The 24155-nt window shown below is 51.5% G+C and overlaps 1 protein-coding gene across 2 annotated transcripts in view; it reads right to left on the reverse strand.

The window, feature by feature from the left end:
• SIK3 (SIK family kinase 3) overlaps positions 1 to 24155 on the reverse strand; it is a 69851-nt gene that overhangs the window by 9677 nt on the left and 36019 nt on the right. The window contains exons 3-18 of one of the 2 annotated variants that reach the window (XM_056509752.1): positions 23450 to 23513; positions 17784 to 17945; positions 12103 to 12227; positions 11731 to 11854; positions 10881 to 10999; positions 10430 to 10540; positions 10200 to 10343; positions 9614 to 9691; positions 9397 to 9506; positions 8812 to 8965; positions 8031 to 8186; positions 7471 to 7541; positions 4390 to 4533; positions 1571 to 1721; positions 726 to 851; positions 327 to 412 (exon numbers count right to left, since the gene is read on the reverse strand). In XM_056509752.1, coding sequence (XP_056365727.1) covers positions 327 to 412; positions 726 to 851; positions 1571 to 1721; positions 4390 to 4533; positions 7471 to 7541; positions 8031 to 8186; positions 8812 to 8965; positions 9397 to 9506; positions 9614 to 9691; positions 10200 to 10343; positions 10430 to 10540; positions 10881 to 10999; positions 11731 to 11854; positions 12103 to 12227; positions 17784 to 17945; positions 23450 to 23513 — 1925 coding nt within the window. Of the gene's footprint in view, positions 1 to 326; positions 413 to 725; positions 852 to 1570; positions 1722 to 4389; positions 4534 to 7470; positions 7542 to 8030; positions 8187 to 8811; positions 8966 to 9396; positions 9507 to 9613; positions 9695 to 10199; positions 10344 to 10429; positions 10541 to 10880; positions 11000 to 11730; positions 11855 to 12102; positions 12228 to 17783; positions 17946 to 23449; positions 23514 to 24155 lie in introns of both variants that reach the window. The other variant, XM_056509751.1, reaches the window with a different exon arrangement.

The raw sequence follows: 24155 nt of genomic DNA on the forward strand, positions 1-24155 counted from the left end.
GAGGCTGAGCTCACCAAGGGCCTGGACAGGTGTGAGACACCCAAGGAGACATGAGAGATCTGAAGTGGCAGCTTCAAGCCACTCAAAAAGCAGACTGTCAATCCTCTGCTCAAAGCAGGGCTGTGCCTTTGAATCAAGTTTTTCTGATTCTAAAGTCCTTCAGACAGAATCCAGCTCAAAGGACCAGGCACATTCACCTGGGAACTGGCTGTGTCATTCTGACTCCATAAACCTCCAACTCAGCCTAGTCTCTCCTGAGTGTGTCAGCTCATCCCTGGGCTTCAGGAAGAGTAAAACCCAGAGCTGTCCTAAAGCCATTTCTTTACCTCTGGAGCTGGTGAGTGAGCAGAGCTGGCTGGTTTTCACATGGAGCTTGCAAGGGTGGAGATGGCTGGGGAGGCCGGATACAGTCCTGAACCAGGCACCATAAGAAAACAAAAAGTGTTTGCAGTCAATGTCTCAGTCAGTAAATTTAGAAACACCGCTGGGTGAAGCAGGACATATCCAGATTCACCGAGTGTCAGTCCCTGACTGCAGCCCTGGCTGCCACAGCTACCACAGCAGCTGTGCAAACATCTCTGCTGAAATCCTTCAGCCTTCCTGCTACAGCAAGCCCAGCAAACTCCCCTCCCTCAATCCCCCCGGGACCTGCTCACGAGTTGTGTCTGCAGCAACACAGGAAAACAGAGCTCAGCCTTCAGCAGCTCTGGCTTGGGCTGCACTACCTGAATCTGCTGATGAAGAATCTGATGGTGCTGCTCCTGCTGGTACAACATGTGCTGCTGCTGCGTCTTCTCCAGCGTCCTCTCGTCCATGTGCCCACCATACATCTTCTGGAGCTGCTCACACTCCTGCAAGGAATCCAGCACATCCCATCAACAACCTTCTGCTGCACAGCACCCTGCTGTGTGTGGAATGCCATGCTCTGCAGCCCACCCCTCTGAGAAAAGCTGGCAAAAAAAGCCTAATCCACTCCCTGAGACAGAATCAGGTGTGCAGTGACATGGCAGAAAGCCAGGAGAGCAATGGGTGCACGTGACACCGAGCTGGCACCGCTGTGCTCCCTTAATGCAGGCAGCAAGCTCTGCAAACGACACTTCAAGGAGAGCAGAGCATCTCATTTGTGCTGTGCTGCAAGGGGAAAGGCCTGTCCTGGGGCCAAATGCTGCTCCAGCCATTGGCAAGTCATGCCTGGAATATCCCACAATACACTCCTAACTCTGGTGAGCTGCCCTTTCCCGGGACACCCTGGAACAGCCCCAAAACTGCTGCCAGAGGAAACGTGGGAGAGCAGGAGCTGCAGTCTGACAGTGCAGGACGCCCCTGGGTGGGCACAGCACGATGGCTCTCCCCAGGAAAGAGGGGGCAGGAATCCCCCCCAGGTGCCCAAGTGCAGGTGAACAGCTCACACATCCATACTCAGGGTTTGGTGCATCACACAGGGCAGGAACAAACCCCCAGCTGAAATCCCCACTGTGTCCCTCAGCCTTTTGTGTAAAGACTCGTCTTCTGCCTCCTGAAGCAGCAAGAGTGAGGCACTAAGAATTCCTTGTGGAGGCCCCTCTCTCACCTGCTGAAGCTGTTTGATGCTGCTGTTATTGCCCATCTTCTCCAGGTGGGCTTTGAAAGCCTGGATGCTGGCAGCCCCGTCGGAGAAGCGCCGGACCGGGGAGAAGCGCTCGGTGGGGAGGTGCAGAGTGTTGGAATCCTTGTAAATAGAACTGAACACAGGGAGAAGGGGGTTAGTGACGTGACACCAGCCAAAACACAGACTCCAGTACAGACATTCCATTTCCACCAGCCTCCCAGCTGCCTGGATGCTGCACACTGGACAATCAGAGTGGGCACAAGCTGTGCCCAAGGCACCACAAACACTTCCCCTTCCACAGTGAGGCTCCTTTGCCATCAGAGGGAGCCATATTTTTTTCAGGAGCTGTTTTCTCCCCAAGTTGAGGCTCCCTCCTTGTTATCACTGAGCTCCTGCCCTGCCATCAGGTGCCACCTGTGCTATCAGGAGCAGAGATAACCTGGCATACACTCATCACAATGTGCCTCACAACAAACAGCTGGGGCTCCCTGCCTGCCCTCACAGCTTCCGGGCAAGTGCTATCTGTGCAACCTCATTTCTGTGCAAATCATAGAATCACTGAGTGGTTTGGGCTGGGAAGCACATCTTCCACTATCCCAGATTGCTCCAAGCCCTGTCCAACCTGGCCTTGGACACCTCCAGGGATGGGGCAGCCACAGCTGCTCTGGGCAAGCTGTGCCAGGGCCTGCCCACCCTCACAGGGAGGAATTTCTCCCATCAATAAAGGATTTCTTCTATACAGATTCTGCAAATGCCATCTCCAGAACCCAGCAAGCAACACTTAATGCTCACAGGCTCCAGCAGTAGCCTTCGTCTGTGAGAAGGTCATGGAGCCATGGTCTTTGCTGCTCCTCTGACACCAAACCCAGCAAGAGCCCACCTGGCTGCAGCTGGAGTGGTCCTGAGCTCCAGAGGTCACTCTGAGGGCCTGTCCCAGGCTCCTCTTGTCACAAAGTGACCGATGCTGGACCACTTCCAGCAGGCTGGGCTGTGTTTTGTCACTATCTCTGCCTTAGGAGGACACAGTTCAGTCTCCTTTCAAGGAGAGAGCTGTGCTCCTGCCTTTTGAAGCCATCCCATCCATTATCCTGATCCATTTGTTCTCCTGTTGTATTGATGGAAAGCAGAAGCTACAGATAAAATCATGCTGTGTTTTTGAAACCCGTGTGGGCAAGGCAGAACAGCTGCACTTCCCTGTACAGCTGTACTTCAATTCTGCTTTCAGATATTTAACGTGACAAAACCAGGAGATACATAGGAAGATACATAAGATGGCTTAAAATAGGTTAAGGGCTAAAATAAAATCCATCTGCCATTCAATCATGTGGTTTATTTGCACAATGACTGCTAATTTCTGTGCCAGGTATGTCATGAACTCACTGTGGAACACTCTGTTTAGACCATGGTCAGATGAAATTTCCGTGATTTCACAGGAAAAACACAGAACAGGCTCAGAGCACATTACAATGCCAAGAGTGGAATGAGCAGATACCACCCTGCCCATGATGCAACAGCTTCAGGACTCCAGAGCCAAGAGACAGAGGTGACACCAGCGTTATTTACAGGGTAAGTGTGTTTAAAGTCTTGTAAAAATTCCATTCCTGCTGTGCGTGAGGGACTTGGCTTACCTTTAGGATTTGCATCAATCCTGAAAGCAGGACACAGCACATTCTGCTTGTTTTGCAAGCTGCACTCCTCTTCCTATCAAGCTGTGGCCCTAAAAATGTTTCCCCTCCTGCTCTTCCCATCCCCCAGGCACCTCTGAGGGAGTAACTTGAGGGCAGAGAGGTGCTTATCTTGGTTTTCTGGAGCTCCAGCGTGGCACTAGCACTGTCTCAGTGCTCAGAGTTCACCTGTCCCTGCTGATTACATCAGTGCTCAGCTCAGCAGGTCTCTGGCTACAATAAAAAGGGCTTTGTCAAACCTGCCAGTGTGAGCTGCCTGAGGGGCTGAACACCAGCACCAGCCTGGCCTGGCAGCCACTGCTTTCCCAAGGGGCAGCAAACTCCAGTGTGCAGCTGCTTTGCTCCTAGAACTGAGGGGTCACAGCACTTTAAAGCATTTTTTAGGAGGGTATTTTTTTCATTAAGAGGAATTTAAGCTCCCTCTGTGGCATTAGCATCTCCGGTTGGCTGCTGTAACAAGGACTCTGTCACATTAACACCTCCATCAGGACTGTTCCTCCCACACATCCTGAGTGTGTTCAGATCCAATCCAAAGGTTCCCTCTTTCCCAGACATTGTGGTTTTTTTGTTTTTTTTTTCCTTCCCCACCCAGCTTCCTTTTCTCACATCATTCCCATCACGGGTTCAGGTGAGAAACGAAATTACTCTCGAGGAGCTTTGCAAAGAGACTTCGCAGTCAGAACACACAACTCTGGTGCAGAACAGTGAAGGTTTTAAGCTCTGCTGTGGATGACTCTTGGTGGAATATTTTGCCTGCATCTGCCTCCAAAAATGTTCTGTAGCAAACCTGCTACCTTGATGCCTACCATTACACAGGGAAAAGCTTTCCTCTAAAAAAATAAAAATAGCTTATTCCTAATATTTCTGTGATGGCAGCCATTCCAGCAAATCATCCCCAGCCACAAAAGTGGGACTGGAGGGAAGAGCCAGCCAGTTCCTGCTGGTCCCTGCAGGCAGGGGGTCAGCCACCCTCTGCTCTGTGGGTCTGCTCTTTGTCCCTGCTCCTCCTCCTCCTCCTCCTCACCCCTCCCTGCCAGCGGGGTGTCCTCAGTGCTCCATCCAGGGCCACCTGGGCAGGATTCTGGCACGAGCTGCCCGGCCGGTGCCGTTACTCACCGGTGCTGGTCGGGTCCCAGGTGTGGAGCCCAAGCCCGGGGTCGGAAGGATTGCTGTCCTAGCTGCCTCTGCAAGTCTGGAGGGATTTCAGCTGTAGGGTTGGTCATGGCCAGAGTGTGCCTTTTTGACCTATTTGCCAAGTATCTGCAACAAGCAGGAGCACATTTTATAAGAGACTGATGGGAGTACTCCGAAAACAGGGAGTGTTAGATAACCCAGAGAGAACGGGAAGGAAGAAGCTTGTGCAGTGCTCAGAACACGCCGTGGACACGCTGCCCGTGCCTGTCACAGCACTGCCTCACCAGTGCTCTGGGGACAAGTGTAGCTCCAGCTGCTGGTGCTCCACTGCCAGCCTTGGAAGGAAAGAGGAGCCGTTTGCTCTTCCCAGCAGGAAAGCCACGTTTCACCTCCAGGGGAATGCTGGTATGTCCCGTTGGGAATACCCACCTGCCCTCGGAGTGGATTCCCTGCTCTAGAGCAGGTCTGTCCCTCTCTCCCAGCACAGGGAGCCAGGGCACAGAACCCAGCAGGAGCTGGGCACAGAGCAGAGCTGCTCCTGCCCAGGGAGCCACCCTGGGACACTGCCAGCAGAAGCCACCGTGTCCCAGCAGGGGAAGGCTGCCCGAGAGCAGCAGAAGGGCTGGGCTAGGCAGGGCTGTGCCAGCCCGGTCCAAGTGCGCCATCTAGTCCCTGCTCCGCTCTGGGAAAGTCGGGAATGGCCCGGGATGCGCAGGGAACGGGAACTGAGAGCAAGAGGGTCCCTCCCTCTGCAGCCACCAGCACCGAGGCTGGGCTTGCCTCTCCCGCCAGAGATGGGAGGCAACAGCTCAAACAAAAGCTCACTCTGCACTGGAAAAGAGCTGCAGATCCCTGCAAAGCCCCAAAGACCGGGGAGGGGGAACTCGGAGCTTCTGCTGCAGTAAGGATGTGAGAAGGGCTGGGCAGTGCTGAGAGCTGCTGCCTGCTGCTGCTCCTGGCCCAGCCGAGCTCAGGGCAGTGGGCTGGCAGAGAGGGGCTGAGCCCCTGCCCAGGCTGGCACTGCAGCCAGGCTGTGCCCGCTCAAGGGCACTGGGATGAACGCCGTGGGTGAACTCAGCCCTTTCTGCTCCCTGAGCCAGCTCTGGTAACCAGGCCAAGCACCACTCGGCCAGTGACACCTGCCTTTGAAATCCTCACCTTTGCTCTCTTCCCCTGCAACTGCCCCTGGGAAGCAGAAAGAGCAGCAAGCAATACAGACTTGCCCAAACCCAGCCTCTCTTTGCTGCTGAAGCCACTTAAGCAGAAGAAGCAGGTTAACAGTGCCATGGTGCCCCGCCAAAGCCCGTGCCATTAGCTGTTTAAGAATCATTTGATGCAGACAGGGAAAGGTTCCCAAAGAGCTTTACTGTTGTGGTTTGCTAAGATCATTTTATTTCAGCCCTCCAGGGAACAATCCAACCACGAGCTCTAACAGCGTTTCGGGTGGAAGAAAGTTTCCCAAAGCTCAAAGGAGATGTGACTGTTCCCTGGAACAGAGAAGACTGTGCTCTGCTTTCAAGGTCAGATTAAGGGGGGCAAAAGCTGCTCACTGATGGCTGCAAACAGAGTATTTGGGGCAGTGTTCTGAGAAGCTAAATATTTGCATCTGTCCCTGATGTTAATGCTATTTACCCTTCTCCTCTGATGACTACTGACATGTCGCAACACAACGGGGTGGAGAACAAGTTAACACACAACCTGCATGGTGCTTTTTCAAGGCCATCTGGTGGAAGAAGAACATGTGCTGTGAAAGAACTAAGGGCAGCACTGTTGAGAACAGTGAAGTGACCTCCGAGTCCAAGGGGACTTGGTTTTCAGTGGGATCTGAACATTTCAGTGCCTTGCAAAACACTGCACAGGGGTTTCAGAATGTTTCCAGCTGAGCTAGCTTTAAAGGCTCAACTGAAACCTTCAGGTTTAGAATAGTGAAAATCTGCCCAGGTAAGATGTCCAGGCATCCCCTTGCCAAGAATGAGACTTATGATGCTTGCACAGCCAAAAAGACCACCTGCTGTTTGAGGTGCTGTCAGAGAACATTCCTGGCCCTATATTAAAACTGCTAATGGCTGCTGAAGCTATTATTGAGGCTACAAGCAGACTTCCTAGGCTGAGGCAGGTAAAAGGAGTCTCAGTGCACAGTCTGTCACTGCTCACACCCACAGAGAGGAGCACAGCTGGCCAAGGCTCTGGAGCATGATCTGCACCCACCCCAGTGTCACTCTGCCTGCAACAACCCCCAGGCTGAACCCTTGTGAGCCCCTAAGGAGCCACTCCCTTACCCAGGTGATGACCTGTACAAAGGGAGGATCCAGAAAGCTCTTCCAGTTTGAGGTAAGAAGCAGGAGCACCCACCACACGTAGTGCCCAGCTGGTTAGCAGAGAAGAAACTATGCAAAAGCTCCTAAGAAAATGTTAGCAAGGCCATGGTTAGTGTGTTCATGGACTGAGAAAGTACAAGCACATTCTACCCACTTCCTAGAGTGTGTTTAGAGCAGACACAGAGAACAGAAGTTCCCAGCCTGAGAGCTAATAATGCTTTCCTTATTGGAGCAGACTATTTTAAGGTCTGACGCTAAAATTAGCAGGTAGAGGTACCCGTAATTCCAGCAAGCTCACTTTGTTTGAGGCATCAGAGTTGGATGTTTACTGCATGTCTTGATACCAAAGCTGCTGCACTGGCACCCAAGGCCACAGAGGAGTTCTCCCACCTCCAGCACCCAGCAGGGAGGGGAATCCCTCGGCACTCACTTGGCAGGTTAGTGTGGATTGCATGCTGGTGCACACTAAGCAAAGGAATTTAGCAGTTCCAAGAGTATCTGGAGAACCTACTGCTCAACCAGCCACCCATTTCAGGGGAATCCAGCTTTGCAAGCACCCAGTAGTGCCAGAGGAGTGACTGCCTACACTAATCAACACCCACAGGAACAGGAGAAGTGTTGAGCCTTCGCTGTAAAATCAACAGTGGTGCCCTGATGAGGTGGCTGTGTTTGAATCAGCTCTGGAACAGCCCAAGGTGAGCCTGGTGGAGGTAGGAAGGGCAAATGTTAACAGAGTGGGAGTTACCTCTGCACAGCTTCCTGATCTGGCTCCCCATCGGAGCTCTCCTCGTCCACAGGGGTGACAGCTGGGACAGCCTGCAGAGAGAAGCCACAGCTCAGGAGGACACCCTGCGGGGTCCCCTCCACACAGGGGACACCTGATCTTCCCAAACAAGCTTCCACAGGAGTGTGTGTTGGCTTGTGCAGCACCAAGGAAACCTGGCCAAGAACCCCTTCCAACATTCCTTCCCCAGTCCAACTGCCTGGGCAGGGCTGCTGCTACTTGGAGAATTCATTGATACAGATGCACCCAGAACACGCCTGAATGCCTGAGATGGACACTTGACTTTCCCCCACGGGATCAGCAAAGGACAAAAGCAACCATTAAAAAGTGTTCAAGCACCATCAGCTCCGGAGAGGAGCACACAGCTGGCACCTCCAGCAGAGCGCTGCAAACCCTGCAAGGGGCAGCAGGGGCAGCTTTGGCAGGGGCAGGCACATCCCTGCAGCGCTGGGCCTGCTGTGAGCGGGCACAGCAGCTCTGCCTGCGGGAGGGGATGTTTTTCAGAGCTCTGTGCTACTCACTGGCGTCATGGTGACGAGCGGCGAGGGGCCCCGCGGCCGCTTGAGCAGCTGCTGCGCGTGCAGCTGGATGTTGGCCCCGCCGTCCGACGCCCGCCGGCCCAGCGGGCCCATCCCGTTCAGCAGCTGCAGGGTGGGGGGCTGCAGCAGGGACTGCTCCTGCAACGCACACACAGCACCGTCAGCCACCCCAGCCACAGCCCCAGTCACACGGCAGGAGAGGACGAGCCCTGTGGGCTGCAGGGATGTCACCGGCATCTCGGAGTGATGGGGACAGGGACAGGGAGAGCAGGGTTTAACTCTGCAGCTCCCTGCAACCTGCAGCTCAAAGCCAGGCAGCACAGCCCTATTTCTCCCAGCCCATTTATTAATTTCATACTGCACTGCTCTTTAATTCTTCAGCTTTTTCACAGAATCACAGAATGGTGTGGGCTGAAAAGGACCTTAAGGATCATCTCATTCCAACCCCCTGCCAGGGGCAGGGACACCTTCCACTGTCCCAGGTTGCTCAGAGCTCCATCCAGCCTGGCTTTGGACACTACCAGGGATGGGGTATCCAAGGCTTTTCTGGGCAACCCGTTCCAGTGTCTCACCATTCTCACACTAAAGAATATTTTCCTAATATTTGATCTAAACCTGCTTTAGAGAACCAACTGGAATCATACATAAAGAGAATAATTCTTGAGGCTTATGCAATCCAAGGAGTGACAGAGGGAGCAAGTGTGAGCACCACCAGCCCTCCCAGCTGCAGGGCACAGAGCACAGCAGGGACCCTGGGCAGTACCTTGTACTCCAGCTGCCCCGTGGGCTGCAGGTTCTGCCTGGGCAGCACATTGTGCATGAAATTCACATTCGGGGTCACCTGCAGGAACGGAGCCTGGGGAGTGACACGGGGGAAGCCAGGCAGGAGCTTCTGCAGGTCTTCCATGACTTCCGTCCTGTACAATCACATTTGGAGAGGGGAATTAGCCAGGACTGAGGAAACCCCTCACAGACCCAGCACACACAGCTTCACTACACAAAAAGCTTCTTACTGCTCTGGGAAATGGTCACACAGAGAAGCCAAGCAACTCTTTTGTCCCTTTTTCCCCCTCCATGCTGAGAATTAGCTCTTGGCATTAACCTCGATGGCATTTATCACAAAAACTGCACTTTGGACACAACAGCAGTGCAGCTCAGGTGAGACACTTGCCTTGACCAAAAGCACAGCTCACCCAGAGCTGCTCAGGAAGAGGAGGAGAAAAGTACCTCACCTCCATCTAAAATACTGACCAAGCTGTGCAGGGGGACTGGGACTTTTAAATGAACACTTTGAGGGACCAAAGTCACATGGTGGGAGCGGATGTCCAGGTTAGAGTGCAGCACTCACCGTGGGTCAGCTACTCCCACTGTGTGCCTCCTCATGGAGAGGTAGCGGACCAGAGCCTCGGGTGACGGCTCCTCCCCTTCATCACTGTCCAAGTTCATTGTTCCATCAGTCTGGGCAGGACAAACATTGGAGATGTTGAAATGCAACATGAGGATCAAAGGAAAGGCTTCAATGTGAGCCAGAAAGAGCTTGCAGGGGTCATGGGGATGTGCCTCACCTCCACAATTTGGTTCTCAGGGTTGATGAGCTGGACTTGGGGCACGTTGATGTTCATGGTGTTGCCTGTCTGTTCTGTCTGCTGAGTGGAGAGATCAGGATCAGAAGACACAAACACTGCTGAATTAACACCAGCCCTAAGCACCTGGAACAGGAAGGTGACCCTGGAGCCACTGAAGGGCTGTTTATTCTCAAGAGGTTGCCTTGTTTACTCCCCTTCCTTCTGTTCAGGCAGGATCAGCATCTCCTCTGCTTCCCTTATGACCTGGCCTCTCCCAAAGCAAGTGCTCACTGCTCCAACAGCAGTGCAAGGTGGGGAAGAAGCACCACACAGCAGCCCTGGGCTGGGAACTCCAGCTCCCAAAAACTCCCTCAGCTCCTTTCCCTCTGTCACTAAGCGAGCAGGAGACTGTCTGAAGGATGCTCAGCCAATGCACAAACTGTTCCTGACCTCAGGACTCAGGCACACTAAGCACACACCAAATTCTCAGACAGGGAACGTTTGGACTCTCCGGCCAGGCTGAGTTCAGCAGGTAAGGGGCTGGCTGGCCTTGCAGGGCTGGAGCAGCACTGCGAAGGGCACGCACCTGGATGCTGGCCGAGGTGGGGAAGGTGACGGCGCGGGGGATGCTGGGCGAGGGCGCGATGCGCAGGTTCTTGTGCCTCTTGAGGCGGTCGCAGAGCAGGCTGTAGATCGCGCTGTAGTGATCGTACGCGTCGGCGCGCAGCGACTGCAGGGCAAAGCAACAGAAGGCATTTCACACTGTGCTGCCACCAAACAGCCACTGACCAGCAAGAGGAGCAGGCAGGGCCTCACCTGCACCGTGCGCTCCTTGTCCAGCCCCATGTCCGCCATGGCCAGCAGCACGTCCTCGTTCAGCGGCTCCAGCTGCCTCTCGCTCTTCAGGTGCTGGCACTCTGCTATCAGCTGCGAGGGCACAGGCACACAGTCAGAGCTGACATTCCCAAAGGCTCACTGATGACTCACAGCCCTCCCAAGAGCCCGAGCGCCGGGCCCTGGCTGCAGCTGGCGTGAGGTCTGATGGCATCTGATCCCAAACCCACCGCCCCGAGCTCCCAATGCCACAGGGGAAGATACAAAAACACATGTAGATAAGGAGTGATGTGGAAAGCCAGGCCAGGAGACACAGGAAAGGGAAAGGTCACACCTGGGAATGAGTGTGCCCAAAGAGCAGAACCAACACTGCGGCACCACGTGCCCGCAGCCCGCTAGAGTCACTGAGCAGACCCTGCTCTCTGCTGCTCACCCTGTCAAACTCTGCATCAGCCTCCCCCAGCTTCATCCACTTGTGTTTGCAGATCTGCTCCATGGAGAGCCTCTTGCTCGGGTCCAGCACCAGCATGTGGCGGATCAGGTGTTCACACTCTGCCAGGAGGAGAGGCTGGGTCACCGTGGGGAGGGACACGGCTGCTGCAGTTCCCTCCCCAAGCTCCCCTCTGGGAAGTCACCTCACAAAAACACTGCTTCTCTTCTGCACTTCACACCTGCTGGGCCCTCAGTGTGCCACACTGCTGCAGTGCTAGGAAGGAGGGAAGCCACCCTGGCTACACCAAACCCTGTCACCCTGTCCCTCCCCATCCTGATGTGAGTGGCTTTTGCAGGTTGAGAGCAAAGCACCCTCAGAATGCTCTCCACCCAACAGCTCCCTGTGAGTGATTTCTTCACCATGTAACACTGTGCTGTCACCAAGAGGGACTGCTGAGGCTCTCCCCATTAAGGCTGGGATCTGAGTTTGCTTTGAAAGCTCCACATTTTAGCAAATTTTCTGCATGGAGAGAACGTCTTCACCAGCAGAGACAACAAGCAAGGAAGTTTGCAGCTGGGAAACTCCAAGTAAATTATTCCTTAACCTGACAGCAGGCAACTGAGTACCTACACATGACTCTTTGTTGAGATGATTTTATATGAAAATTAATCACACTTTTCACACCCAAGATTTATTATTAAAGTGTTTTGCAGCAGCAGGACACAAACGCTCATCTCTGACGGGGCTGTTGCTGGAAATTAATAACACCATACAGCCCCACAACGCTGCAAAAAGCTAAAACTGAGAGAGGTGCAGTGCCAAGCCCCCCATCCCCAGCCCTGCCCCTTACCTGTGGACATGAAGAAGGGGATGCGGAACTTGCCGCTGAGCACGCGCGCGCGCAGGTTCTGCAGCGTGCTCCCGTCGAAGGGCAGCGCCCCGCACACCAGCACGTACAGCACCACGCCCAGGCTCTGCGCCCAAAACAAACCCCTCAGACTCTGCTCACACCCACTCTGGGCAATGCACGCTCCTGGCGCCTCCCCGCAGGGAAAATACAGCGCCAGTAGCCAGGATGCAGTTTTGGAAGGGTTTTTTGGAAAACACTTTTTGCTGTGTCAGGGCTTTTCTCCAAAATGTGCACTGAGCACTCAGGAAGCAAAGCCAAACAAAGACAGCGAAAATCAGATCAAAGTCAGAGAGAAAGAGGCTCATCACATACCCAAATATCAACCTTTGGCCCATCGTACTCCTTGCCTTCAAAGAGCTCTGGGGCAGCATAGGGAGGACTCCCACACCAGGTTTTAAGGAGTTGGCCAGGGGTGAAGATGTTGCTGAACCCAAAATCTGAAAGAATAAAGAGAAACGATGAGAGGAATGTGATTCACTGCAGCTGTCCTGAACAAATGGTATTTCAGAAACTTGCTGAGTCTGGTAAAGTCACATACAATCCTGTGATGGGTGACTGGCACACAGACACTGGAAATGGAATCACTGAGGTTAGAAAACACCTCCAGGGTCATCAAGTCCAACCTGTGCCCAATGCCCACCTTGTCACCAGCCCAGAGCACTGACTACCACGTCCAGTCTTTCCCTAGACACCTCCAGGGATGGTGACTCCAAACCTCCCTGGTGCCCTGAGCTCTGGGCAGTGCCAACAGGGACAGAGTGCAAAGGGAAAAAGAATGGGAATTCTGATTTTTCCAGAAAGCACTACAGGGGCTGCAAACTTTGGTTATTATGAGCAGCTCTACAAACAGAGTCAAATCCTTCACCAAGAGCAAATAACAAATCCTGAAAGAGAAAGGTCTTCACCTCACAGGCAGCCAGCCATCAGCTGATGTGGGCACTAATGGCATTCTCTGTTAATTAACCTGCCTCCCCCTGGCTCACAGCTGGGACCTGCACTGCAAAGGGCAAGAAAACCAGTCTGGATCCAAGAGAAAGGAGCTGGTTCTTGTAAAAAGAAAGAATCTTCATTAAATTTCCTTTCTTTTTTTCTCCTCAACTGAATCGAAGCAATCACAGTCCCAGAGAGGAGTTCTGAGGTGTTCACATGTTTTTTCTAACACAATGAAGATTACCCAATATTACCAGTTGATTACCAATTAATTAGCAATGTCACAGCAAATTCCAAGTGAGGATCACCAGTGATGGCCAACAGCTCCATGCCAGAGGGAGGCAAATGCCACCATCACTCCCAAGAATGCACCAACTGGTGAGTCTGTGCTCCCTCTTGCTGCTCCCCTCACAGGATTTTCCATGACCTAATTCCAGGTGACTCCTCTCCTCCTTTGCAGAGCACCTGGCACTGCTCCTGCCAGCTCAGCTCCAGAGGGGCACAGCTGAATTCCTTCCCCCTGCCCCTTTGCAGGGAGGAAATTCTCACTGTGGAGATGATTTATGCATGTGCAGAATGCCTAACGCAGCCTGTTCCTGTGGAAACACCTGCAGTACACACCAGGCTGCTCCAACCCCACCTCAAAACTGAGCAGAGAAGGTAAATGTTCTTTAAAGGCACTGTAGCATCAAAATAAGGCATTTACACACCCGCTGGGCTTTTACTGTTGGCAGTGAAGCCATCTAAACCTCCAGTCAGCCTTTGGAGGACAATTCCAGGCAAATAGCACACAGCTGCACAATTCTTTTCCACCTCTGCAAGCTTTTGAGTTGTCTCTCACGTTCAAAGCAGGATGTGTAACAAGTGCCTGAGTTATGGCCACTGGAGCCAGCACTAAAAGCTGCAGCACTGGATGTATTTCCCAACACACAGCACTTGTACCAGCTGTAGACATAAACTCCTGACGACTGTGCAATTTTGACACTTCCCATATATTGAGCAAGTTATCCTGGTTTAGTTAGTTTTGCTTGTCCTTGTAAGTACACGAGTGGGCTTTGAGCAGCTGGGGAACCTCCTGGATTTTCCAAGGAATGCACAGCTGGGAGCAGCTCCAGCCCTGCACAGGTGAGAGCCCCAAGGTGTCCCCACTCTGCTGCACATCACAGCGAGTGTCAGCAGCAGGGGCAGGGCTGTGCCATGCCAGGGCTGAGCTATTCCAGTGCTGTGCCATTCCAGGGCTGAGCCACTCCAGGGCTGTGCCATTCCAGGGCTGAGCCATTCCAGTGCTATGCCATTCCAGGGCTGAGCTATTCCAGTGCTGTGCCATTCCAGGGCTGAGCCACTCCAGGGCTGTGCCATTCCAGGGCTGAGCCATTCCAGTGCTGTGCCATTCCAGTGCTGTACCATTCCAGGCCTGTGCCATTCCGGGGCTGTGCCATTCCAGGGCTGAGCCATTCCAGGGCTGTGCCATTCCAGTGCTGTGCCATTCCAGTGCTGTACCATTCCAGTCCTATGCCATTCCAGGGCTGAGCCATTCCAGTGCTGTGCCATTCCAGTGCTGTGCCATTCCAGGGCTGAGCCATCCCAAGACTGTGCCATTCCAAGTCCATGTCATTCCAGTGCTGAGCCATTCCAGGGCTGAGCCATTCCAGGGCTGTGCCATGCCAGGGCTGTGCCATTCCAGGTCTGTGCCATGCCAGGGCTGAGCCATTCCAGGGCTGAGACTCTCCAGGTCTGTGCCATGCCAGGGCTGAGCCATGCCAGGGCTGTGCCATCCCAGCTGGCAGCACTGCAGCCTCAGAACAGACATGCAGCAGCTGCCTCCTGCACCCTCCTCTGCTTCCGGCAGATTGGCCAGCTGGGAAACTGCACCCCTTCCCCATCGTGTTGAAATTCCTCCAGGGATTCACAGCTCCTTTGGACAGGGAGATGAGGTGGGGAGAAGGGAAAATGCAGAGCCTGTCCTTAGGGAACGGGGCCAGCAGGTCCCAGAGCTCGGGTTGGAAGCTCTCCCCGTGCAGAGATGCTGCTCTGCCCAGCCCCTCCCGGGCTCAGGGCACTCCTGGGCTCTGTGGGGAGCTGCATCCAGGCAGATCCTGTACAGGGACACTGCTCCCAGGCTGGAAACGGCTTCCAGATCCCACCTGTTCTGTGGGACTGAGGTCAAGGCTGGGGAAAACAGCAGGGCTTTAAAAACCCAAAGAAAGTTCACGGGAGGATTTGAAAACCCTGGAGCAACTAAGCACAAAATCTAAACCAAACAAAAACACAAATTACAACTTAAATAAACTTTCTTAAAATCTATGGCCAAGGAGATGCATAAATCCAAATCCTCAGGGAGCAATCAGGTCTCATTCCACAAACAGATGCAGAGGGAAAGAGGCATTTCTGAATAGCAAGGTGAGTCACAATGATGTGATACAGGGAAAATACTTAAAACAAACATCTCTGCTACAAAACTGTGGGTCCAGTCCCTCAAGTTTCCTAGGAGTGGAGCTCAGGGAGTGGCTTCAGTCTCTGCCCAACAGGGATTTCATCCTCAGGAGGGGAAGGAGCAGATGAATGCAAAGCGATGCATAGATGGGATTCCTCTCCCAAACCATAGCTGGGGAGGCCGGGCTGTTTAGCAATCATCAACTCCTGGCTGAACTCTCCAGCTGCGAGCACAGGGAGTGCAGTGCCAGCAGCTACTGACTCAGACTCTCAGAAGGTACACTGGAGAAAAAGCATCCATGGGAAAAATGAGAGCGAGGGTCACAGCACCGGGATCTCGCTGTTTACGGAAAAATAGCAGAGCAGTGATCAATCAAAACCCAAAAAAGCAATCAAAACCCAAAAAAGCAATCAAAACCCAAGCAGTGAGCACCAGTGAGACCAGCAGCACTGCCCACCCCGGGGCTGCAGGCTCAGAGCCGGGACCTGCCTGATGCCAGGCAAGGGATTTAAAGCTGCAAAGGGACGTCAGATGGAAAGTGCCAGAAAACCTGCACTGCTGAGAGTCTGAAAGGCTCCAAAGTTTGAGGTAGACACAGTTAATGGGTTTGGCAGTGAAGGTTCAGCTGGTTCTCCACCACTGTAACTGGTGTGTGCATTTCTGTAGCATTTCTCCTGGGAGGTCTGGTGTGAAGATCTCTTGCTATCACTTTGGGATTTTTTTGCTCTTGAAACAATGGAAGAACCCATGTCAAGTTGTAATTGATGAGTTACAGGGAGAAAACTTAATACTTGGAAAATCCTATACCATAAATCAGCTTTTCCAGGCTACTTTTCAAAGCCCTAGAGCATCCTCCTGCCAAGGCAAACACTGCCACCACCAGGGTGGGGACTATCTCCTGGAGTCATTCTGGGAGCACAGATTTGGAAAGAAAATAGTTTCCAACTCCCTTCGATTAAAAAAGATTTCCACAATTTCCAGAGCTTTTCAGCCTCCTCATGTGGACATTTCTCCAGCAAATCCAGCTGAATTCCAGTTTCCACCTGGGTTAGTTTTTAACTTCTCTCTGTTTGCCAGGCACCCTCCCCCTCCACACAGAGCGGATTTTTCCCGTGAACACAAGATGGCCTCAAACCATTAGTGCAGCCTTTGCACAGAACTCCAGAAAGGGCTGCTCAGAGCCCTCCCCAGAGCCTCCCCCTGAGCTCCACAACCCCTCCACTCCCACTCCAAGGAGCTGCACTCCTGCTTCATCAGCTGTGTCCCCACTTATCTCCTGCTCCCAGGACAGCGAGGGGCAGGTTATCATCCCTGTGCCAAGGAGGACATGGCTCACACTGTTAAGCACCAGAGGGAAGTCCATGAAGTCCATCTCTCCTTCCTATTCTTCCCCTGCTCCCTCCTCACAGACAGGGTATGAGGGAAGCATAAGAAGCTGCTGATGATTTTACCACAAACCAAGTGCTGAACTCTAATCTAACACCTCTGGATGGTACATGAGAGAACAGTGACAATGAGCTAGGCTGTTTCCTTTCTTCAAGATGCTATCAAGACAGAGGAGTATCTCCCACCTCCCAGAAGTAAAATTGCCCAGACTGAAAAGTTTTGTAGCTCTCAGCACTTAACAAAAAAAAAAAAAAAAAAAAAAAAAGTTACAAACCTTTGCAAAAGACAACAATCTCACCCAGGAAGTCTGCTGGGAGAGGGGCAACCAAGTGCTTTCCAAAGTTGCCCTGCTGTGCTCTAGGCTCTGGGAGAATTAAATGCTGAGTACAAGATCTACCACTTCCAAAGCCCATGAAATGAGATGACCAGGGCAGAACCACAGAATATTCTAAGCTGGAAAGGACCCACGAGGATTGAGGTCAACTCGTAAGTGTTAAATCCTGTTGGTTCAATAGGTCATAATCCCACCAAGCCCCATAAAGTCAAGCCTAGTCAGGGTCCCCCAGAGATGAGCCAAGGCTCAGTGTCATGGTCAGAGGATCACAGACATGCAGCTCTGTGTTAGGTCAGGACAGAAATGCTCAGGGAGGGCAGTTAGTGACAAAAAAACTCCACTGCCCTACAAAACTCTGGGAGCAGGCAGTGAGGGGGCTGCATGCTCAGCTAATTCAGCTCTTCTCCCTGCAGGGAACACAGCCCCAAAGCACTGAGGCCACTCTGGCTCTGTCACACCAAATCCAGAATGATTCCAGCAGAGTTTCCCCTTCACTGCTCCACCATCCACCTTGTCATCCCTGCTTTTCCATTCCTGCTCTCTCACCTAGCCTGACCTGCTCTCAAGAAGGCCTGAACCAGCAGCAGGACTCAGAACAAGGTCAGTTTGGTGGTACTGTCTGTCTCACCCATCACCCAGAGCAGTGAACGCCGCAGTGTCTGCAGCCTGGGAAGCCAAACCTGCCTTTTTTTCCTCCTTCTTTTACTTTGCACTACTTGAAGGGAGGTATAAATCTCCTGGCTGCAACCTGGCAGTTTCAGCTCTGGGCAGGAGGCCACACAGAAATCCAAAGCTTCCTTTAGCTGCACCGCGTTTCCTTCTCCCTGAATACCTGGAAGCAGCCAGTGCCTACATTTATTAACTCCTGAAAGCAGCTGCCTTCCTCCCACACCGCTCAGCTTAGCTCACCTGCTATTTTGATGTTCAGGTTTGCATCCAGGAGGAGATTTTCTGCCTTCAGATCCCTGTGCACTATGTTACGACAGTGGCAGAAGTTGACAGCAGCCACAATTTGCTTGAACTTTCTCCGGGCTTCCTTCTCGGCCATGCGCCCGTGGGCCACGAGGTGATCTGGGAGGGGAAGGAGAACACAGGGTTATGGACACAGGGGCTTCCTGAGCTCGTGGAGAGAGCTGGGGAGGTGGGAACAGCGTGGCTTCCAGCTCCAGCAGACATGGAAGAGGAACAAGCAGGGTTCAGGCACACTGCTACCAACCACCCAGCCTGGGCTGGCTACGAGTGAAAGGCTCTGAAATTAATTTTATATAGAGGATGAGGGGACGCCTGGAAAATCAGAACTGTTTTGTACACAAGTGTGAAGGTTTTAAAATATTTTTCTACATCAAAATAAAAAATGAAGCTTTTCCAGGCTTTGCCTTCAGTCAGACCCCAAGCCTTGTACCACATCACCTCGAGAGGTGCAGCTTCCTGGCCACATGCCATCCCTCTTCCCCCTGGTTTTTCACAGGAAACGTGTCTTTGGTCTAACATGCCTCAAAGATAGCTCCTGCTGGAAGTAGCAAGGTCCCAGGTAGTGGCAGCCACAAGCAGCTGCTCACCTCAGCTCTCCAGCCAGCACAGCCACCAGCAGCTGCAGGAGGGATTTAACATCCTCCCTCCCTGTGCATCCATGCAACAACATCCTTGCGAAATCCAAGAAAGCATTTCATTATAAAAATGGAGCTGGCCTCCACTACGGAAATCTGAGCACTCCCAAATATTTTGCTGAAAGCCTGTGCTCTCGCTCAAAGGTAGTGTTTGTTGCCAGCTGGGCTTTCCTTGGAAGCCAGCACTGCACACACGGACAGGAAAAGCCTCTCCAAGAGATCACAAAGGCAGGCACACAGCAGTGACCCAGCTGAATCCAATCCACTTCAAACCTGGAAGCACCAGGCTCACAAAGCCACTTGTCACTGTCCCAGGAGTAGGGATGGGCAGGCAGGAGACAGGCAGCAGCAAAGGCAGAGAAAGGAAGCCTCACTTCAGGAGGTTGTAACTCCTTGGTGGAGCCATTGAGTTGGCCTCAAAACATCTCTGGCCAAAATTAGGCTGAAATGATTCACTTCCCTCCCTAACCTCCTTTAAACTGGGGGCTCAATGCAGATATCTGTTCTTGAAAATAATAACAATAAATCATTTGTGCGGGTTTCTCATCGGGTGGTTGTGTTTTTCCCCAGTCACCCATTCATTAAAATACCTGTGACATAATTGACTCGCAGTAAATACTAATTACCAAGATCCATCAAAGCAGTTGTGCTGCTCCTGACTGCACAGCAACCTACTTCTGCCTTTGCCCACTCACGTTGTGCAACAGACTCGAGGTGTTTTTCAAAGAGCTTGTCAATTAAGTCTTATTCATCACATAAACTTATTCCATAAGCAAATCTGAAGCAGGGCTGGAGAAGGAAAACCAAGTCAAATGTGACCCTCAGCTCGCTCGTTGGGCAGAGCAAAGTGACCATCTCAAATTGCCCTGTCGTATTTCATTAAGGCATTTGCACGGTCATAAATTTGTTACTCTAAGGAGACTGACAGCAGAGCACAGCAAGGGCTGCTCCAATTTAAGCCACTGATCAACAGGTAATAGCTCAGCTCCTAAACAAGGTCATTCACACCTTCTGCTTGCTGGGATTTGGGAGCCAGCCTGTCCATATAGCAAGTGCCCTTGAAACAAAGCACAAGGCTCCAATCTCTCAACAATTTCCAAAATATTTTAGCAATTCTCCTGCAGGCATGAAAGCAAATGCAGCCACTGCAGCAGGTGTCCTTCTGCAAGGCTCTCCTAAGTGTATTTTTGCCCAAACCAAGTCCACCAGTCCTGGCACAGCCGGTGACACCTGCATTCAGTGCTGGCACTTGGGGCAGCCCCTGCCCTGTGCCTCTCACCCAGAAAACTCTGCTGCCCCTCTGCCCAGCCTACTTAGGCTGCAAAAAGCCCTTTTTAGGTTAGGCGTGAAATTTCACTTTTGATGAAGAACTGGGATTGGAGGCCCAGGCTCTGCACGTAGGCACGGCTCTCCGAGCCCACTGACATTTCTGCACCAGCTCCAGAGGAAGGACAGAAACAATGAGGCTACAGAATACTTCACATACCACCAAGGGCAACTGTATGCCAAAATTAACCATTGAGAGCTTAGTCTGCACAAACCTCCCATGCAGTGGAGGTTACAGAGCTGACCTGAGCGTTGAGCTGGGATCCAGCACCCTGCTCTGAGCACTCTGTGCCGTGGCTGGGCTGGGGAGGAACGCATCATTCCCTTGCACAGCCCCTACAGACATCACTCCCTGCTCTCTGTACTTACATGAAGCACCTGACGCTGCTCTCTGTGCTAAGAAAACAATCCAATCCTACACTGAGGAAAAAGCACCTTTGGTTCAGAGAGCACTGACACACAAGTTTCCACTCCCCGCCTCTGGACAGACGCCTCGTGCTTTTAAGCTGCTTTCTGTCTGGAAAACAAACGCTGATGAAGCTTCACGTCTCCTCTGTGTGGTGGATTAAGTCACATTTCCAGTGAATTTGGTGACCTTGTGATGTCAGAAGCAGTCTGACCTTCTAGAGATGGGCATCACAACATTGTTTAATGTGTCTGCCTAGCTCATGCTGACAGAGCTCAGGACAGGCGGGCGGGCGGTGGGGAGACAGGGCAGACGTGGTAACCACATCAACCAGATGATAATTTTCTAAATTTCCTGTGATTTTTTTTCTTTTTTTTTTTTTTTTTTTGTTAATCAACCAAGAGCCCTTATTCAGTCAGAGAGGACTGAGAATTATTTAGCGTTTTCATAGTAAACAGCTGAAATCAAACCACATTTTTAGCCTATATTCCATCTGACCTCAAAAAAGGACACTCAAGGGACCTGGAACAGAGACCACCCTATGTTTAAAAAGAGACATTCATTTCTCCATAATGTCAAACCAGCGACCCAACCACACGCAAAACACGGACAGGGACAAAAAATAACAATTTACATTTGGCTGCTCAAGCCCACAGCAAACCCAAGGCCTGTCCCTGGTCTCTGCTACGCAAACAAAGTGAATTATCAAACCATTTCCAGTAAGAGATGAATCAAAGGCTCTGACGGCACAGCTTGGCCACCGAGGAGAGCTCAGCCCTTTTACTGGAAGTTTGGATAAACAGGTGGTGCAGCCCTCCCAGGTGCTGACCCAGGATCCCTGCACAGCTCAGACAGGGACAGGCAGCACTCACTGACTGTGGCAATCTAGAGAAACCATCGCTCTCTCAGCTGGGAATTCTGACCCCTAGCACTGCCTGTGAAACACTGACAGATCCTTGGTACCCTTTAAGCCTTGGGAAGTTGTGAAAGCATCAGGGAAGCAACTTATGATGTGGTCCTTAGTTAAACTTGCAGCTCACAACAGCACAGTGCTGTGACTCTGGCTCCATGGGGCTGCACTCAGCCTCACCCTGGGCATTTGGCATCCAGAAAACTACAGCTGTGAGCCCCCATTACCCTCCAGCACTACGTCTTAAATTCCATGTCATGCAGGTGGTTAAGACATGACCAAAAAAAAGATAAAGGAGGGTCAGCACAGGCTCATTTCCCAGAGAATCCCCAGTGCCCAGTGAGAGGCAGGGTGACAGTGGCTGCACTGCCCACACACCCCTCACATTCACAGCAGCACATCCAGCCATTCCCAAAAGCCCACCTGCCCCAGCAGGGACAGGCACTGAGGTTTTCACCATGCAGGTGAGGTTTTTTACCAACAGGTTTTACCCCAGCTGCCCACGGGGATGTGAGACCCCCCAGCTGGAGATGCAAAGACTGCAAGGAAACCTCCCCAGAATGAGCTCCTGTTTCCTCCCTGCAAATTGCTTCCGCTGCTAGAACAAAGTCCTAATGGCTCCCCAGGAAACTCTGAATACAAAAAGCTGAGACTCGAGTTTTCCCCTCTCTGCTCTTGAACTGAGGGCAATGCACAAAAATCCTCGAAACTGAGTAGAGGGGCACGACCTCCTGGCTCGGGTCTGGAGAAGCCTCACACTATTACAGAGCTGGCTGCTCCCAGCTATCAGTGAGGATAAAATGCTGGGCAGCAACATGGAAATTAGCCATGCTAATGAGCTGAATTTACTACAGCAGAAAATCTTTCAGAAAGCAATTAGGTTTTCACTTCGACTCACGCAGAAGGCTATTTTTGTAACCAAAGAATTCATTCCAAGTTTGTATATGAGCTTGCACATAGCTCTGGATTTAAAAAAAGATGAACCCATCTCTGCCAAATTCAACAGAAGAGGGAGAAAAAGTAAAAAGAGATTTATACTTTTCTGTGGTGATACACACCCAAGCCAACTCCAGGACATGTGCAGGTGATTTTGCTGTGCATGGGAAGGTGAATTTCACAAGCCTTTGGAACTGCTGAGTGTGTCCAGCACCATGATTCATATTTGAATAAACAACTGGAAGGCTCAGCAAGTCAGTTTTTCACCAGGCAATCCACACTTCCCAAACATCAGCTGTCACTTGCTTCCCCTTCGGCTGCCACCTTCTCAGGGAGAAATCCAAAGGACATGGACAATATTGACAAGAACCATGGCAACCATCCACAGAGGTACTGAGGAACTGGTGGCAGTTTGTAGTGGCTGGAAACCAGCACTTTTCAGCTTTTAGTTGCCTTAATTTGGGGCTTCTCTGGTTTCACTAAAAGCTTTGCCTTTTACTACAGCTCAGCTTCTCCTCCAGAGAAGTGAGAAGTGAAATCAAAAGTGAATCTTCTGCAATGACTGAGGAGGACAGGGGGAGTGCTCCCAGGAGCTGTCAGGCCACGTGTGACTGTCCTCACTTCCCTGACTGAAGCTAATTCAAACACCCAGGATTTCCCCCCTTTTTGGAGGCTCATATTGGCAACGCCAGTACAGACCAATATTGCAAAATCCTGACTCTGTCACCCAGCACAAAATTCCAGTGTGTAAGTAAATTCCTATTTCTGTAAGTTTTGCTATTGTTCACCAAACAAATCAATAAATCAGCCCACAGTTCTTTCAGCTGTGCTGCACAGATACTTTTTTCCCTTTCAAGAACAGCTCCTGTGGTCAAGAACACTCAGCCAAAATTCTCTGGGACAATGGTGCTTGGAAAGGATGTAACCAATGCTTGCTAAGATAACATCAGATATCAAAAAGAAAATACAAGGCATGGTTTTGAGCACAAAACACTCCAGAACTACAGCACTGCCTGTTTCTTTGAAAGCTTCTGACACACCCTAAGAGTTCCACTATCACCAACAAGGTTCATGTAACTTGTTGGGAAGCAAAACATTCAGCAACACTAAAACCCAACTGCATGACTATTTCCAACATCTTTAATCCCAAAGTGAGCTCGAAAGAGGAGCAGCACCACCTGTCAATGAAACCCAAAGAAGAAACAGAGGTTATGGGGGTTATTTTTCCATGGAGTTGTTCTCATTTATTCCTTTAGTCCTCTTGTCAATGGAAAGTTTGCAGGCTGAAGGGCACCTCTTGGCTGAAACAAGAGAGTGTGGTGGCTATTTTCAGTTTACTGTAGTTGACCAAGTGCATTATCTGATTAAAGAATGCAATAAATGTACTTACCAAATATTTCCCCTCCACTGGCATACTCTGTCACCAGATAAATCATCCGCTCCGTCTCCATAACCTGCACACAAGGACACAGAAGTGACACATAAGGAGACTGCTGAGTGCAGTGAGAAATAGCCTAAAACCACCTTTATTCCTTCTGTAACACATAACTGCTTTCATCAAATCCAAACTATAACCTTCCCCTGCTTTCCAGAGCCATGTGCAGGAATGGACAGGAACTGGGGCCAGTAAGGATGAAACAGCAAGTTTCAAACACTAAATCAAACACACAACCCTTCACTTGCACCTTCCTCCTGCTCCTCCTGCTCCATTTCCCTCCCTTCAGCATCTCTCCCCAGTCTTGTCCTGCTCCAGCAGCCTGGGAGACTTCTCAGGGCTGCTACCCTGCTCTTCTCCCACCCTAAACAAAGCCAAGCCACAAGTGCGTCACCTCTTCAGTATCACATCAGAAGCTTTAGATGGAATGAAACAGGTTTAAAAAGGTTTTTAACTTAAAAAAAAAAAATGGTTTAAGGAGTAAGTTTGCAAAGAAGCACTCCCTGAGTACCTGTAAGCGTCTCACACATGGTTTGGCCAAAGGAGCTGAACATTAACCTCTGTCACTTCTACTCAGTTTTAACTCTTTGGAGTCCAAATAAATATCTGTATCTCTCAAGCACAGATGAGAAACAGAGTCCTTTATTCCTCTGCTCCCATC

This window comes from Oenanthe melanoleuca, chromosome 24 (assembly GCF_029582105.1).
Source record: "Oenanthe melanoleuca isolate GR-GAL-2019-014 chromosome 24, OMel1.0, whole genome shotgun sequence".
Taxonomy (NCBI): domain Eukaryota; kingdom Metazoa; phylum Chordata; class Aves; order Passeriformes; family Muscicapidae; genus Oenanthe; species Oenanthe melanoleuca.